Genomic DNA, 18,523 nt, shown 5'->3' on the forward strand with positions numbered 1-18,523 from the left:
TGTAATCCTGACAAAAGAAAAATACTTTATCAGGATCAATGAGGCTGATACCCAATCCACTTAATGAGATTCACAGTCTACACAAAATCAGCTGCACTGATTCTATAGACAATTTCACTTGACAACATACTTGCTGAAATAGCTGATGAGGAACGTATTCAAGGTGTTGATTCCTTGGTACCTGCAAGAAAACTAAAAAAGTTTAGTTTCCTTGCGTAGCTGACAGTAAGTAAGCAGGGTCCAAAACTGTTGCCCTAGCAACAGAATAGCAATGAACTGGTCTATAGAAAACTGGTACTTCTGTTTTCTGCACAGACGGGATGAAAATACTGTATAATATAAAGGTACACTATCCAGGAAGTATCAAATACTGTTTGTAAACAGTATGGGCAGCAAAAGTGAAAGCCAACCCCAGTGTTGTCCACTTGATGTTTCACTTTACTATATTTACGAGTTTTTTGGGGTTTTTTTGTTTGTTTTTTTTTTACTGTGTGACTTTTGTAGCTTCCTCTTGGATGCACCCTTCACATGGTCCGGCACCTAAGTCACTTTTTTTTATCCAGTCCTGATCTCATCTGCACACTGTACCCAGGAACGTCCTGAACACAGCAAAATAAGAAAATACACCAGTCTCTGCAGAAAAATCCCAGCAAAAACTAGCAGGTCATATGTGATGACTGAGGGGGACAAGGCTTTGTAGGAAAATCTTGCACAGTATATCTTTAATTATAAACCAAAAAGAAATCAAAACAAAATTCAAAACAACTTGAAACAAAACAAGATGTTGAAAATCTTTATTTCTAAAATATGCAAATACAAACAAGGACCAAAGTATGAAAATATAAACATCTTTTTCCCTTTTGCAAAACATTTGAGATGTTAAGGCATGCGGAGCCTGACTTTCCAAAGATAAATCTTGTGCTAGAGTTTTTAAAGGTCCCATGAAATGAAAAAAAAAATGGCTTGTGTGTTCCTGGGTGTGCCGTTTTGTTTGTTTTTTGACAAAAAGAGTCATTGTTGCATATATTTATATTAAAATCCCTTTCTCTTCCTCTAAAGTGTCAAGTTTTTTTAAATGGCTTATCCTGCACCTAATACAAAACTCCATCCAGTACAGTGTGAATGGTGATTTCAGGGTGATCCAGCCAACCCCTCCCATCATCATCATCATCATCATCACCACATTAAAACATGACATGAAGGTGAAGGATGCTCAGTGACGGCTACACAGCTTTAAACTCTCCAATCATATCCCATCACATCTTATCTAATACGCGACACGTCAAACCACAAGAGAAAATTACAATCTTAAAGCCACTTCATGGGACCTTTATGAAATTTTGCTTAAACACATTAGCACATTATTACAGCAACACATTAGGAGGCTTTCACACTGAGTTGTCAATGCAAACAATACAAAATAAATAATACTGAAGATTAATACTGTTTCTCAGTCATACATTTATCAAACCACTCTGTCGAATGCGAGTCAGCCATTACCAACCTGAAATGTACAGTAAACTAAAATTAGAGCAGAGTCTACAAACGTCACCCAGACTGAAGAGTTTAACTCTTCTTATATCTACCACGAACAAAAACAGTGTAGGGAGCCGCCACAAGCTCTGTGATGAGGCCCAAATATTATCTGCTACATTCAGAGTCAGGGAATGTATTGACTATCCTACTGGTTGATACGCTGAGAGAAAGGTCATATTGGAAGAGTCAGCTGCAAACAGCCCTTTGTGGTTGGTCTAAAAATGAATTAGCATTTGTGGCTGCAAATGTGACAGAAAGGCACATGTTGGTGTTCATTCAGAACGAGGCCTGCAGCAGAGAGAAGCGCTCACAAACATTCACAGACTTGCACAACTGCTTCGACCAGAGTTTCTTTGGTAGTAAAACTGTTGTAGGCCTGTTGGTGTGAAAAGCTGATTTGGTATTAAACCCTTCAGTATCAAGTCTTATACCTCACAGCAGAGTCTTATGTTACAGTGTTCACCATTTTAAATAATGGCATGTTAGTAACACGTCCTTGTGAATTCAGTTAAAAAGCACAGGTTAAGATATTTTCAGTTGATTGTCAACCACATCTTGGTTAATTCCCCTCGAGAGGGAAATCAAGATTTAAATAAATTATATTTGAGGGACTTCTACACAAATAGTTATCCACTAGAGTGGAACAAAAAAGTATAAGACTGTTTGGTAACTGACAGTTTTCATGTCATCCTCAATAAAAAAAAAAAAAAAACACACTCACAATGCTTAAGGATCAAGTATTAGAGGTAAGTTATTTTTTCGTTAGCCCTTGGACTGAAATAGATGAACTCACCGGGGGGGAGGGAGGGTTCTGAGCTACAGGCAGGCTTGAGAATCGGCGTACAGTCAGTCCGGAGACGAAGAAGCTAAACCATTTGGGCTTTCCTCTGTCCTCATTTTAAGTAAATTAAAATCCAGTCCTCTTTCTGACATTCAGTAACTTGTCATGAAAGACAAGCTCATTTTAGACGCCTCAGACGTGAAGTGGGGCAATGTTATTGGGTGATGCAGTTTTCTCCCATGTCCTGCGCATACCGGTCCAGAATTACATTGCGTAGTTCCTCGACATCTCGACGGAGCTGTTGAGCTTCAACCAGCTTCTTCTGCAGCACCTCTGGACTCATCCAGTCCTCGTCCTGCTCTGTCACTGGTGGGGGAGCTGAAAACACAAAACACAAGTCTCATTTTCAGTTATATTTCTAGTATTTTGGGTTTCTCCTAGAACATGTTCACATGCTTTAATATTAAAAAAAAAAACCATTTTATTCTCCTGATATAGTCTGTGCTGGAAAAACCTGTATTTATTCTCTGCCTGTTCTGTTTTAGTGCTCTTGTCTTTAAGCCCTACTTCTGAAGAAAATTCAAGTCTTCAACATCCACGCTTTTGATGTCTCTGCAACGTCACTGCACGACTGTTACGGAGTTGAGCAGCACTTTCTCCTGTTAAAAACGACCAATAAAAGCTTCTAAACCAAATTATTCACAATCAAACATGTTTCAGCAGGAATGTGATCGAAAAATCGATTAAGAAATGTAAAAAACTATCAGGAACCAAGATTATAGTTTCCCTGACATTAGCATGTAGCTACATGTAGCATGTATTGTAAACAGTAGTGTGTCTGGAGCAGATGATCATATAAACAAATCCATCACAAGCTGACATCAGCTTGTCTCAAAAGTAAAAAAAAAAAAAAAAAAAGTATTGAGAAAGGTATGAAAGGTTTTTGCTCGGGTGTTACATACGTTTACCTCACTATTTGAAACTTTTGGCCACGTTCAACATGAACATCTAACATTGTACCATTATGACAGAAAATATGGAAAAGCAAAAGAAGTCCCCTTTAATATTTCACAACACTATTTCCTGAAACAATTTCTCACACTGATATCGTAAAATTTAAGCAGTGCTTACATGTGAGACCGAGCAGCAGCGAGAGGTTGGGGTCTTGTCCATGAGCTCTCTGGGTGAGAATGCTGCACAGGGAGCGCAGGTCACTGAGACAGGAAGCGATCTCTACATGGAGCCTCTGTGTGAGGCGAGCCCCGGCTGGCTGCAGGGCAGAGGAGGCCTGGTTCGTGCTCCTCTGCTCTGGATCACTCATTTGCTCCTGTAGGGTCAGATTCTGCTCCATCAGCTCCTGGTTCTGTGCCGACAGCTGAAACACAGCAGTCAGTCAGTCGGGCAGTTTGTCAACAGGTTTATTAAGGACTTACAGGTTTTTTGCATATGATACCAGATTTTTTTTTATTAGCCTGTCTCACCTCCTTCATGGCTGTGTGGAGCTCTAAAGCATTCTGCTCTTTGGCCAAAACATCTTCTCTGAGAGCCTGAGAGGTGCTCTCTTCCTGAGATATCTGCTCCTCCAACGCCTGCAGACACAAACAATAACCCACACATGTTGAGAGACTATAAAATGTACAGTAACCATACAAATTATTTAGACACATTGTGAAGAGATAGACACCTGGATCTGGGAGCCAAGCTGTTCCATCATCCGGTGCTGCTTCTCAATGACCTGCAAAGAGAAACACAATTCAAAAGTCAACTCCCTCTCATTTAAATTTTAAGATCAAAAACATGAATTTTTTCCCTTGTAGTGTAGGACTGGCAGGTTGTGACCTAGCTCTGGCAGCATGGTTAACATTGCAGACAAGACGTAAAAAGTGCGGCAACACTCAAAAAACAAGACAAACCAGACCGACAAATATTACTTAAAACCAATTAACAGGTGATGAATGCTATACACTTTATTACAGAAACACACTTCCAGAGAAATAAACACTTCTTGTTGCTTCAAACTTCCTCTAAGCTCAACTTGATCAACTTTTTCAAACTGAAGTCAATTGGGGTCAAACAACAGTAAAACAGTTTATGTGGACTTATTTGGAAGATATCAATTTAAAACAGTTCACTTGCACTCTTGGTATCTCGGGGCTGCAACACAGTTCTGAACAGACGACGGAAGAGCGGACATGTGACCATGTGAATTAACTAGAAAAGAACACTTTCCAGCTCATCTTGTGAGAGTCAACAACTGTACAAGTGATGCATTTAGTGATAATGTTTTGCCTGAAAACCGAGACACACCAAACAAACATTTAAGAACTAGCAGCGATGAAGGCCGACACCCGTGTCGCCTCACGTTGACTGTATCTCGGCTTGCACTTGAACAGTCGTAAAGACTACAGCCAAGTAGCATTTACGTTCTCCGCCAACCTGGGAGAAAATAACTGTCTGTTGTTGTCATTAGAAAAAACAGGAAACCGTAAGACAACCAGGACGGAATCAAGATGCTTATTAGCTAATTAACGCATTAACAACACAACCTGATGGTAAAAGAAAACCAACAATTATGAACCATTTCTGCTCAGAGCTAAGTGGTGTTAAAAAAAAAAAATCATATACTATATAACAAATAATTGTTTCAATTCAAATTTCCTAATGTCCAAGGAGTATTTCAAGTATAAGGTGTACCCAAATGAGCTTTTACAGAGAAAACACACAAAACAGACAAATAACAGACCTTTTTGTGTCTCTGCTGCTCCTCTCGCAGAGCGTTGTTCTCTCCGATGAGCTTCTCCATATCCAGGGAGGGCAGCCTGGCTCCATCCTCAAGGCCCTGCTGTACCCGCTGCTGCATACTGACGGAGACAAAAATAAACACGTGCACATTATGTAGAGTTAATAGTGTTTGAACGTACATGTCCACAGAGAAGATGGCATAGTGTTGCCAGAGTGTGTGTATATGTGTGTGTATGTGTGTTCATACTCGGTAATGGTGGTCAGCAGGTCTCTCTCCCTGCGTTTCTGATCTTCCAGCTGTGCGTCTTTTTCCCGTAGTTGGGAGCGCGTTGTCTCTAGACAGACCTCCAGTTCTCGTACCTTCTCTTGTAGCTGAGCCGCCTGCTGTTCAGCCTCTACAAGCTGGCACAAAAAACAAACACATGTCCAGGTTTAAAGATTTACACACGTTGACCTGAGCATTTCGGAACAGACGCAGTAAGAACGGATGAAACTGTCCTGACCTGCTTGTTTTGGCTCTGGTAGTCTTCCAAGGTGGGCAGGTCAGCTAGATAGCGCTCCAGAGTCTCAATACGCTGCTGGTTCTCCCTCTTAAGCTCCGCCTCCTTCTGACACTTCTTCTTCAGGTTGTTGATGTGCTTGTCTCGACTGCGGATCTGCACAAACATGCAAATGTGGTAAGTATGATAATATGCTCAAAAAGTAACAAGCAATAGGTGTGAACCCCATCCCTCACTCAAGATGTAACCAACTCTTCCTACAGTCACATGTTGGCCTCCGGGAAGCCACTCGAGCATCTTTCTTTCATCTTTCTCTTTGAAAATGGGTAACTGAACTTGTTAAGCGTCCAGTTAAACACAACATCTATTCATCTATTTGTGTACTAACAGGGATTTTATCAATAGCATCTAAGCTCCAGTGAGGAGAGAGATATTTTCTAAACAAAAATCAGTTGTTTGGTACTGTTGTGGCATGAAATTTCACAGTATTTAAACAACTTCTTTTCATTACTAACGTGAAAATCTTACAGAAATTTAAATGAAAAGGAAGAAATTCAAAGTTCTCAACCAATAAATGCCACAAAAATAAGACAGTTTGTAAACATGGATGTTATGATTCGAACTTTTCACTGCCATTTATGTTTTTCCTGTCAAAGGAAGATGTGTTAAGCAAGCACCAACCCTCTCTTCCTGTTTCTTCATCTCCTCTGCGTGTCTCTCACAGGTCTCCTTCAGGCTGTCAGTCAGTCGCCGTGTCTCAGCCTCAACGGCCCCGAGTCTGCGCTCTGCCTCTGCTTTCTCCAGGGCAACACAGTCAGTGCGCTCGGTAAACTGCGCCCTTAGGAACGCATTCTCCCTCTGAGCCTCCTGTAAAGCCACCATGTGATATCAAAGTTTTAATGAAGGTTCTTGAGGGTAAAACATTCGTAAGGATAATGATAATACAACACAGGGCTCTAATTGTTCTTTTGTGCATGTTTTTTTACTAACCTGTAGCCGCAGCATACACATATCCCCGTAAGAAGCTCCTCGACCAAGGAGGGCTCCATGAACTTGCAGCTCGCTTTCCCTCAGACGCTGCTCCAACTGGGACATGTGCTGCTTTTGTCTGCATGACGACCGAGTACAACCAGCGTCAACACAAGAGAAACAAAGTCAGCATCATTGTGGAAAAACACTCTCGCCAAAATGCGAGGCTGTCGTTTCACGCTTCGTGGTGTTCACACTGGCAGCACTTCTGCGGGGCTGCCCGCTGCTTTGAGTACTGTATTTCCACTAATATAATATATAATTTAGAAAGACGCACAAGCTTCTGCATTGTCAACAGCCCCAGTCATGCAAATATTTCACAATAAAATGCCTTGTGTCAACAAATGATGGGAATTTGCAGACAGAAACATTGTCAAAGGGTTTTTATCTTTTTAACGGGAGAATAAAAAACACATCACTGTATTTCCTCATCTCTGTGACAGAGAGAGACTTTTAAACTGAAGTAAAAGGTGGTATAGATTCAATATCATTATCAAAACGCCATTTTCACGGTATACTTTTGCTGAAAACGCCGCAAGATATGCATCATTTCTCTATATGTGCCGCAGCTGACAGTGACACGCCTGACCAGCACTGCTCATGCAGCCAGTATGGCTGCTCTGACTTGTTAACACAAGCGCAGAAAGAAAAAATGAACAGGTTCGGCGACGCTCACACACTGCTAATGCGGTCAGTGTGTGCCTTGAGTTAGAAGACACATATATGAACTAAATTTCTCTCCCATGTATTAAATCCTTTAAACCGACTAAATGATGCAATGCCACAGTATCAAGTCTAAATGAAGTGTATCACAAAGCATTTCAAATTTCATCATCGCCCTCCCCTCCAAATGTCCCCACATGAGGTGTAATATGATCAGAAACACTTGCCTCTCAATGATGAGCTCCTTCTCCTTCAGCAGACTCTCACTGGCTTTGACCAGAGCGTCCCACTTGCCAGACTCTGAGTGAACGGGCGTCGAGTACAGAGATGGGTACTGACCTACTCCAGCACTCATCAACTGGAACACAAAGACACCATGTGACAGTTAGAGCTGCATCATGTGGAGAAAACATACAATGGTGATGAGACAAGATTTACAAACCCTTCTTACCCTGTAACAAACTGTGTGTACTGCTGACACTTTATCTCAGCACTGTATAGATAGATTATAGTGCATGCAATACAGGTGTTGACACACAACTCCTAAAATAGTGACAAAACATAATACAAACAGCTCAGGAATCACTGCTAGCCTTGCTTAGCCTGACACCTAATGAAATGATTCTTACGGGAGTCACCTGACAACAGAGTAACACACACTTTGTAAAAAACAGCATGGTCGATTTCCAACAGCTATTACAATAGAGTTATAATTCTTGATGAGCAGCAAGAAGTGCAGATCTCTCTTCAGAGGAGAATGTAATTCCACCTCAGTGACTATTTAAAGTCTTTCTTCCAACACACACTGAAGCTCTGCCAAATGTCGCTGTATTCTGGTGCACTGAAGAATACATTTAGCACCATGAATAAATTCTCTCCTCTGAAAGCTTTAAAAGCCAATCACTGAGTCTGTGAGACAATGTTTGAATGATGATCGTGACTAAAACTTGCAAGAAGGTCCACAATGTCTTCATACAGCAAAAATCCCTGTTGGTTGTGTCTGAATAATCTGTCCAGTATTTCAAATGAGGTTTTTTTAAAAATTGTTTTCAAGCAAGTGATCGTCTGTTAATGTGTCAGCTCAAAGGACCAGAGGTCAGTTCAGAGTGGCACTCAGTCATTATCTGCTATCTGGGCAAAAAAATTCTAAACACAGCTGAAACGGTAAAACACTGTTGTGCAAAAAAACAAAAAGCTTTTAAGCATTTCAACACTTTTTTACAGACTGCAAAAGGGAAGCTGCAACCAGCTGTTAAGCCCTGGTCCAGCACAGAATTCTCTTTATCAAATAAGTAATACAGTATAACTTTTTTATGAACCTAATCACAGAAACCAGGAAACCCTCTGAAGCGCTTGTGATTTTGATTTGGCCGATTGACTTGACAAATCCTGCCATAAAATAGGACACGCCGTCTGTATGGCTTCAGGCTTTATTTAATGGAACGTTATTTCCCAACGTTGACCTATATATGTGTCATGAGCTGCATTTCTGGCCAGATTTCAATGTCCACAAACCCCCGACTGCCCCACATGTCTACTCTAATAGCTGTTACGTCAACAAGGTGTTTTCCTCAGAGAGAAACAAGTTTGTTTTGGCCCACAGAGGTGATGTTGTGGGAGTAAGTGACATGATCTTCTATCCTCTAAACTATGATCCGAAAGAGCAGTGACAGTTATGAAACAAATAAAACAACAGGGTTCCTTCAGCCAAGGACAAATTCAATTTAACACCTTTTTCACAATAACCAAAATTTAAGCCAAAAAAAAAAAACACATGGACCCACATCAATTACTGATGATTAGAAACAATTTTGTCCAAATGTTTATTGTAAAATAAACTGAAACTTTTTGGGTCAAGTTTAAAAGTTGGATGATCTACTTAAAATGCTAAAAAAAAAAAAAAAAAAAAATGAAAACCTTCTAAAGTTGAATACATGGAAAATATTTATGATTATAAAAGTATCCATTTGGTTTTCCTTGGAAAAAAAAAGTTTTAATTTGTCATCTCATTGGATGTGGTAAATGTGTTGTTGGTTCCTCTATCCTTATCGATCTGAAGGTAATGTGAGAGGCATTCTGTTAATAATTTTAAACTTGTTTATCGCCAATTATTGAGAGTTTACAACGCAACATCAGAGAAGAAAACAATTAATAAAATCCTTTTAACAATTTTTAGACTTTTGACAGATTGATTTAAGACATTTTAAAACCAACTGACGCCTATTTTTAGATTACCAAATGAAATGCCTTTTTTTTTAAGGACTTTTTAAGGCTCTGCCGGAATCCTGAAAAAACTCTAAAGTGTGTTTGATGTGTTTCTTTACCTCTAATATAGTAGAATTTTTAGGATAAATGCTTACCTGCATTTGTTCCACTTGCAGGCGTAAACTCTCCAGTTGCTGCTTATGCTGCTGTTGTTGCTGCCAGCTGGACAGTTCACCACATCTGTCCTGCCGCAATGGCTCATAACCTTTGGAGCCTGCATGCTCCCTCAGCAGAGCCTGTGTCTGCAGGCTGAGAGGGTTTGCATAAACTCCAGCAGATCCGGCCGCACCAGGCTGACTGCCCCTCTGATTAGAGGTTTCTGCCGTGCCGGGAACCCCGGGCCTAGCTTCAGGCAAAACCTTATAGCTGTGCTCCATGCCTCCTCTGTAGGCCTCAGACACACAGTCTGGGGCGTCTCTAATCCCGGTCGCCTGTAATCGGAGTCTGACATCAGGGCATAACCCCCCCAACAGGGCTGACTGATTTAGCGTGGGCTCCACAGCAGGAGTGTCAAACCTCTGGCCCTCATCCATCCGCGTGTGATCCGAGGGGAAGAGCGAGTGGTCCAGTCCATTGACAAGGCTGCGGTAGCGGCTCAGGCAGTCTGGCTTTGGCCCCACATTATCGCCTCCCACACCAGCCTGAGCATCCAGGTTGGGCGAAGATGCCGATTTGGAGAGAGAGGAAGACTTCGAGGTGGAGCCACTTGGGGTTCTGGAGCTAGAGGAAGACCTGTGACCCTCAGAGGACAAGGAGTCCTCCTGGACACATGACTTGGGCTTAGAGGCCGGGGCTCCGGCCGTGGATGGCATGACATGTGCAGTGGGTATGGGGATCTGACTGCGGATGGGCTGGAAAGGGGGGCTGCTGCTGGAACTGCAGAAATCTTGAAAAAGGGAAAAGAAGAATGCGTCATTGGAAATTGCATTAACTGTTATTCTCTCACTGTAAACCTTGTTAAATCGGTGCAGAATATCTGGAGCAATACTGCAGGCCATTTTCTCTATTTTCAGTCAGTGATGTAAAGTAGATGCAGCAGGGTTTATGGGTGGCCTACTTTGATGATGAGGTGTCACCACTGAAAGAATTAACTGGCTCTGACTGACTCAACCCAGGGAATAGGCTTATAATAGACTAAAACCAATGCGCAGAATAAAAGCTCTGTATTACATGATTAACAGAAACATATGTTGTTGCATAGCACAGATAAAGCTGTTGGTTGTCAAGTCGCTGAGTGTACATGTAAACACAATTATAATCCACTGTTACAACAGAACTGCTGACTAGAAGAAGTCATAAAGTCTTATGATTATTCCCTCAACAACATACAAAGAGAAGCACCCTCAGAGTACACACCCATCCACTCCATTAAGCACACACAAAAATGTTAGCCATCTTCATTTGAAAACCTCAGACATCACACTATGCATACAGAGAACTTTAAGAAGACGGCTAAGATCACTACAACCAGGCTACAGATATCTCCACAAGCCTAAACACAATCCAGAGTTACATAACTCTGATTTCAACAGCATTACAAACCTGAGCGACCTGTTGAAGTCTGGAAACCTGGTAATCACTCCAGCGCAACAAACATGTTATTAGCTGTAGCATGTTTTCTACAGCTGAACTGAGGTGAGCTCGGCTGCAGAATGCTTTAAATCAATACAAAAGTCCGTCCTTTCCATTTCTGGAGTGTACCAAGTCAACCTACGAAGCCAAGACTGACAGCGGCACAGCAGGCACGCCCGGTGCCCAAAACTGTATTGTCCTCAACAGCCAAACCAGCCTGTACCGAGCTCTGAGCAAACACACACACAAACAGGCGTACACAGGAAAGGTTAGGGGTATTTATAGCGCACCTCTCATGTTACAGAGTGATCTGTGGGTGCCGCTTATTTAAGCACCTTGCCTCCTCCCACTGTAACATCACACATGTGTACATTCAAAGTCAAAGTGTGAATGGGACATGTTTTTCCTGCCCAGTTATACCACAACTTCATTAAACTAGAAACTTTTTTTGCACACGGGGAAAATAGTTATTAGTGAATAGGCAAGAATATTATGGAAACACATCAAGCTTTCAGGAAGGTATAACTTCACATATAAAACAAGCCTCCAGGCTCAAATGATTCAACATGACTGGCTAGAACAAGTCTAAACTACTTTGCACGAAAAATATTTGCTAGATGTTTGCTGAGCAGACATTCCTGCCTTTGGAGAGCAGAAAACATAATGAAAGGTACCTGCAGCTGTAAACCCAATTTTCACTTCTTATTTTTAAAAATGGTTGTCTAAAGCTGTTATATTTACACACCGAGTATGCTACGCCGTATTATCCACAACGGGTCGTTATTGTGGCTAAATTTGGGGCTAATTGTCATGTTGCTAGGCACGGCTGTCGACTCAAGTGCCAGGACAAAGCTGTACAAGCACCAGTAGCATGCTCAACAGTTGTAACTGAACAAGCGAGGTTTGTAAGAAGTAGTTCCATTACACTTAAATTAAGACAACAACTATAAAGGAAACATATTCAAAAACACACACATGCACAAGGTTAGAAAACAAGATACACACTAAATAACTGATAAATGTTAACAGTTCAATAAAGAAGCTGAGCCACAATTTGCTTGAATGTAGCTTCAATCCTCCTAGGAATGTTGTCATACAAGCTGAATGAATGGTCGTAAAATAACACTGGATACCTCAGGACTTGGCTTATCAGTTATTTGGAAGATGGAGAAGATATGCGTTTGCTTACATTACTAGTTGTTCTCTACATCTACTCTTTCAGGTTTAGTGATTTTAGATGTGGTGACTGGACAGTTGACAAGAGATGTGCAGAGGACTTGAAATTGCTAATATCAATAAGGGAAACACAAAATCAGTGTCCATAGTGTGTCCATAAAAAAAGTAATTATCATAATGTAGATAATGGTCACATATACATTTGCAGTTACACAACTATTCAGAGTGATTATGGACACTACTGACATGCAGGAGGATTTTAAAGATCCACAACAATGTTTATTATATAGCAAATGGAATAATGTGTTAAATGTATCTTTATGACTACCTGAGAAATGTAAGGACTCTGTTAACCTGTTTGCAGTTGCTAAGAACAGTTTCCAACTGCTAGCTTTGTGATAAATACCAGCTTTATGAAGTTCAAACCCTTCAGTGTTGATACACTTCTCATGTTTTTTCAGTCTATTATTACTGTAATGTTTCCTGTTGTCCCAAGCTGGTCACTCAATACATGGATACTGTGTGTCTGTTATTATTTCCACTTGGTGTAGTCAAGTATAAATATAGTTCACACACACACACACACACACGCACACACACACACACCAAATCTCCAGTGAGATTTCACATATTCTCCAGTGGGATATTTTCATAATATCAAATAATATCAATATCAATATCACATAATATCAAACAAAAAATATATTAAAAATGTTGATTTTGTCATTTTACACCTATGGCAAGGTTCAGTTTCCATTTAGCTGCCCTGTCCTGGCATCCCAACACCCCATCCTCCCAATTAACCGTAACCCCAGAGTAGCGCAGCAGAGCCTTGGGGCATTTTTGGCTAGAGCTTTAATCTACCTCTGCAAATCTCCCAAGCACCCACAGTGGATCACGAGCATTTTATCACTCTATAAATAGCCTAAGAAACACCAACACAAACATGAAGACAAAGTTCTTCTAGCCTGAGCAAAAGTAAGTTGTGGTTGAGTCTGAGGGCCACGTGAAGTTTCTCACTACATGATATTCAACTTTCAACGTAACACCGATATAAAAGTATGGAAGTTTCTTAATAAACAACCAGGTTGCAGAACACAGATAGCTTGTAAGGAGCAGGCTGACAAGAATCAACAACCTCTGACTGTATAGAGTTCAAACTGGAGCTCCATCAATGACAGAGACTTCAAAAAAACTATTGAACAATTCACACAACAGGCAACGGAGGAACAAGCAAAGTTGATCACCTTCTGTGCTGTCAGATGCCGAGGTGCCAATACCAGTGTCCCCGCTGTCCGATGTTCCAGGCCGGCGGCCAAAGCGGCTTTGGAACTTCTCTGATACAGCTGGTGTCTGCCACTCCATGTCAGCAAACCGAGCTAACGTATATGTGTGAAACAGGACAATGGCATCAGGGGAGTACATCAACACATGCTGAATTGACACACAGTATGCACGTTGACTGCAGTGTCAACTTACCCGCTGGTTTGGATTCAATATATCGGTGTGAGGTTGTCATTCCATACGAGACAACGTCACCTGATTGAGATGAGGGGAAAAATACATTATCACATTGTACAGACACATTGAAAGATACTGTAAGGTGGTGTAGCTTTAACCCTTTGTAACCTGGAGCGACATCACTTTTCTTGTACTTGTATTTAAACCTTTGAACCTTTAGCAAATTGGTGCGATTTCTTTCACAAGCATGGGGAAAAAGGCAATGAGCAACTTGGTACAAAATGTTCCACCACTTGCAAGAAATTGGTAGATTTAGAAATTGATTTTAAAACAGCTGGGGAAAATGTCTAGCAATATAAGAAAAAAAAAGCTAGGGAAAACTGTACCATAATTACATATTTAAAAATAGTTAAGAATTATTATAAATGTGTTGTTGTTTTTTGGGGGGTCATGTCTTCTGTTATTGCTCATTGCATGTTTGTGTTTTGTAATTTACTTTTTCTTGGTATTTAGCATTAAACATACACTGTAAATACACATCAGACATTCATAGCTGTCACAGATTCCATAGTAGTCTTTCAGAGCAGAGTATCAATAAATAAAAAGGAGTAAACTATGAACAGTAAGGGAGTGATCTTTTCTTTAGCATATAATCAATGATTTGGGAAAATAAAATCACATCTATTGGGTGTTACATAGTTAATCCATTTTCCCAGCGTGAAGCAAATGCTCATTGCATGTTTGTGAAAGAAATCTAGCCAATTTGTTGCCAAGTTTTTCAAAGGATTAAAGCATATAACCAACCTGAAAAAATGGCCAAATCCTTGGAATATCTAAATGAAGATTAGTTAAATTTGCATCTCAGTTTCTTCATAAAATATCTGACAAACTATTCTAAAGACTGAGTTTAGAGAAAAACAAAAACAGGGGCTTGTAACTAGGGCTTTGTGATGAACCAGACTGAGATGTCCTAGGAACAAAAGCTCCTTTCTTGCATACTGTATATCATGAACTGGACGTCCACAGTACTTAGAGTCAACAGCTGCTAGTCACTGACTGATCTGCTCACCTATCAAACTCATCTGCCCCTCAACAACCTCCACAGACTGTTCTGGACAGCAACAAAAAATAACAACATGAGCACATGTCTTAGCGTTACATAATGTATTACACAAACATATTTATCCCTACGAGGCTACAGGAAGTTGTACATCAAGTATGGCAAGCAAATGTAATGGTTGCTGATGGGCAGAAACCAGTCTGATGCAGACTGGTTGTTACTAATCCTCTTAACTAGCTAATTCATACAGGAACTGACTGCTAACACTTCACCATTCAAGGCAAGCTATCAGCTAAACGTGACTAATCGCTACATTGCATTTGAATGTTAAGATGCTAGCTAAATGCGACAACAAAGGCTATCTATGTCAAGTCTGCTTTAAATTACAAATTCTTTATGATTTCACTTCCATAGCTTCAATTTCATTGTACAACGATGCTCTTCACCGTTAACCATTTTAGCTAATCCATGACAAATCCGTTTCCGTTTAACAAGCTAGCTAAAAGCTAACACAACGTTGCCGTTTGCTACTTGAGTTAACATTAACGTTTCAATCCGTTAGCTCGTGTACTCATTCTGCTGTAGTTAACCTAGCTGTAGGCGTTGACAAAAAAGGTTACTTTACCTTTGTTTCACATAAACACAGAGAGCAGTAACAAATCTCGGTTTGAGGCTGGCAGCCGAATCTGTACCATCCGCTGCTGCCGCTGCTGCTGCTGCTGTTGTTCCGCTAGCCAACTGAACTGATCCACTCTGATGGAAGACGACCCGTCAAAGACACAATGGCCGCTTGTTTAACAGCACAGCGCCGCCCGATCAACACTGACGCGGTGTGTTGTCTGAGAAACCGTTTGCGGATTTCCTGCCTGCAAGGTTTGCGCGCCTGCAGTGGTTACATTTTTAACGTGCAGCCCCAAAACTACGGTAGCAAGATTCACAAGATTACTCCTCAAATGTTGCTGCTGATTCAACAAAAGAGATGGCAAAGTTAATTTTGCCTTATGACCAAAACACAACTACAGTGACACAAAACGAACGAACCTTACAAAGGTACGTTGAGTTGGCTCGAATCAGCTAGAAAATAAGGCTTTCACGGGGGTTTAATAGTGTTAAAACCTATTAAAAACTGTTTTAGAGTATGTTTGATTAGAAAATTAGTAATTGATATTGGGGCTAATAGCATAAACAAAACGTGTGTCTCTTTTAATCTTAGTGGCTCAATATTACACCAACTACTATTTTTTTCTTTGTTTTATTGATAATCAAACTTTATAACTAATAAAATAATAATAATAATAATAATAATAATAATAAATAATAATAACAATAATAATAAATTTTATTTATAGGGCACCTTTCATAATTTTATACATGGAATGCAACTAAAAGTGCAACACACAAATATAAGATTAGACAATCAAAAGACAGGCTGTAGTAAAAAGCCAAAGTAAAAAGTACAGAGACCACAAGAACAGGGCCCACTTCTTGTATAGTTTTTGGAAGAGTATTCCATAATTTTGGAGCATATTATGTTATAGATTCATTTGTTCCACTGAACTCCTTGGCACATTTTTATTATTATTTGTTACTAATCTATTTATGTGTCTATATGTTATTGTATGTGTAGCCTACACAGCAAGCTGTCCAAAGAAATTGACCCTGGTGGGATTCTAACCATAGACTACATATAAATAAATATTAATTTATTTTTCATTTGCTATAGCAGTATATGGTAAAATAAATAGATAATTAAAAATAAAATTCATCGACAGTACAGTCATTTGAACACTTTTTTTTTTTGCTTTCGATGAAGTTCAAACAAAACAGAACAGCTTTGGACAACAAAAAGGAGTGGACAAATGCAACAAATGCTGACATCAGTTTGTTGCAGGAAGTTGGGACATGAAACACCTAACCTCTACCATACTGTGACACATAGGCTGCAAGTCAGGATGTTTATCAGTGAAAGAACTACAACTTGTAATATCCGATCCATTGTCTTTTTTTTTATAATGAGCAATTAAGAAAAATTCAATATGCTTTCAAAAAAGTTCTGTCTGATGTATCACAATACCACATACAAAAAGGAGTTTCTGTACTGCTGAAATCCTGAGTATTACTACATCTTCACTAATGCAGGACACTCAAATTGTGAAATATTATGGGAAGTCCAAGATGACTGCCCCATTAATGCTGACAGGCACACCCAAGAACATGTGTTTGCTGCTTGGCCTTTAGTGAAAATAACGTAGGCCCAGCTGAAAAGAGTCCAAGCAGGCTGTAATGACACCATGGAAGAGGTTTCTCTTTTGTGTTTAGTACTCGCCTATTGACCTGCAATGTTTTATGTTTTTATCACCACAGTCTCCTGTTGCTTCAAGCGGTACATCTTTTCTGACACAGCAGCTGTTGTTTTCATTTTTTCTCTTGTACAAAAATAGAAAATTATATAAAAACAGCATTGCGGACACAAAGGAAAACATCGATATGCTTAATCCTCCAACTTTGCCTTCAATGACCTCTTTGTTTTGAGGTGGCAGTTTCTTCTGCTTATCATTTTTTATACCTCTGCAGTAAAACACTAACAACATCTGCTCGATACTCTTTACTTTTGTTTTTACTTTATGCACCTGTCAGTCTAATTAGATGAATTCTTCATCTTCTTCCTGATTCATTATCATCCATTGACAAGTCTCCATCAATGTAACAACTACACTCAGACATAATGATTTTGTAGTGTTTATTCTGGCATAGGCTATTCATTTCATCTTTAAAATGCCATTGTATGGTCAGATCATATGTTTCACATGATCCCTTGTTGTGTGGCTGTGTTCTGTATTTGTACTTCTCTTATTCTTTGTGCCCAGTACAAGCTAACTGCCTCACTTTATTCCTTACTGAATACTCAATTTTCTCCTCATAATGCTTGGAAATGCTGTAAAATTGCAATTAAGTAAAAAAAAAAAAATATAATTATACAATACATAATTACATTATACATATACATTTTAAAACAAATTAAGGACATTTTGAACACTAAATGCAATGACTGGTTTCTGAACACTGCTAATTATGCTGTTAGGTTTGTTTTTTTTTTTTTTTTTTAATTTGTTGCTTATTGTGTGAGTTTTTATGCTTTTTTTTCCAACTTTTGCTGCTGTGTTTTTAGTCTGTTTGGTCTTTTTTTCTGAGAAGTTCTTCATGCAGCTGTCTTAGCCAAGACTCCCTTGAAAAAGAGATTCTGAATCCCAGTGGGACTATTCCTGGTTAAAAAAAAAATAATAATTATATACCACAAAAAATTTAAATAATAATAATAATAATAACAGCGTTAGGAAACTATCATTTAGTATAATTTAAGATAAACTATTATCCATGCTTTAATGTAAGAGCAGGATTTTTTTTTTTTTTGGGGGGGGGGGGGGGGGGGGTTGAACTATTATTTCTCTGCGGATTATTCTGCTGATTATTTTCTGGATTAACAGATCGACTGTTTGATCTGTAAACATTCATGATGAGAAATGTTGTATATATAGTCACTAGGAAAAGTCCTGCATTAAAAATGTTAAAAAAAGAAAAAAAGTCTTTAAGTATTACAAGTAAAAGTTTTAAATATTATTATTATTGCTGTTGTTGTTGTTGTTGTTGTTATTTGCAGCTTTTATTATCGGACTTTGTGCGGAGAATGCTTTTATTCTGAAATAAACGTGGACCGGAAGTGATTGATGTGTTTTACAG

At 39.5% G+C, this 18,523-nt stretch overlaps 1 protein-coding gene across 2 annotated transcripts; it reads right to left on the bottom strand.

Annotated features, from left to right (window-relative positions):
• Nucleotides 1–822: 822 nt before the first annotated feature.
• On the bottom strand, nucleotides 823–15,503 carry cep85 (centrosomal protein 85). Of its 2 annotated transcripts, XM_042490462.1 has the most exons (14): nucleotides 15,411–15,503; nucleotides 13,744–13,803; nucleotides 13,512–13,643; nucleotides 9,612–10,402; nucleotides 7,479–7,609; nucleotides 6,550–6,667; nucleotides 6,241–6,426; nucleotides 5,563–5,715; nucleotides 5,307–5,461; nucleotides 5,061–5,178; nucleotides 4,002–4,052; nucleotides 3,799–3,906; nucleotides 3,449–3,692; nucleotides 823–2,695 (listed from the first exon to the last, which is right to left on the bottom strand). In XM_042490462.1, exons 2-14 carry the CDS (start codon nucleotides 13,781–13,783, stop codon nucleotides 2,532–2,534), a joined length of 2,391 nt encoding a protein of 796 aa, XP_042346396.1. In that variant the 5' UTR covers nucleotides 13,784–13,803; nucleotides 15,411–15,503; the 3' UTR covers nucleotides 823–2,531. The 2 variants fall into 2 exon arrangements, with proteins under 2 accessions (XP_042346396.1, XP_042346397.1); XM_042490463.1 differs by lacking the exons at nucleotides 13,512–13,643; nucleotides 13,744–13,803; nucleotides 15,411–15,503 and adding an exon at nucleotides 11,059–11,279.
• Nucleotides 15,504–18,523: the final 3,020 nt, after the last annotated feature.

This window comes from Plectropomus leopardus, chromosome 7 (genome assembly GCF_008729295.1).
Source record: "Plectropomus leopardus isolate mb chromosome 7, YSFRI_Pleo_2.0, whole genome shotgun sequence".
In the NCBI taxonomy this organism is placed as follows: domain Eukaryota; kingdom Metazoa; phylum Chordata; class Actinopteri; order Perciformes; family Serranidae; genus Plectropomus; species Plectropomus leopardus.

Excerpts from the sequence above, each read along its gene's own strand:
- cep85 (XM_042490462.1), bottom strand. The coding sequence starts at position 13,783 with ATGACAACCTCACACCGATATATTGAATCCAAACCAGCGG. Across the intron at positions 3,907-4,001 it reads AGCTTGGCTCCCAGATCCAG|GCGTTGGAGGAGCAGATATC; the intron begins GTGTCTATCTCT and ends TTGTGTCTGCAG. Across the intron at positions 3,693-3,798 it reads TCCACACAGCCATGAAGGAG|CTGTCGGCACAGAACCAGGA; the intron begins GTGAGACAGGCT and ends GCTGTGTTTCAG.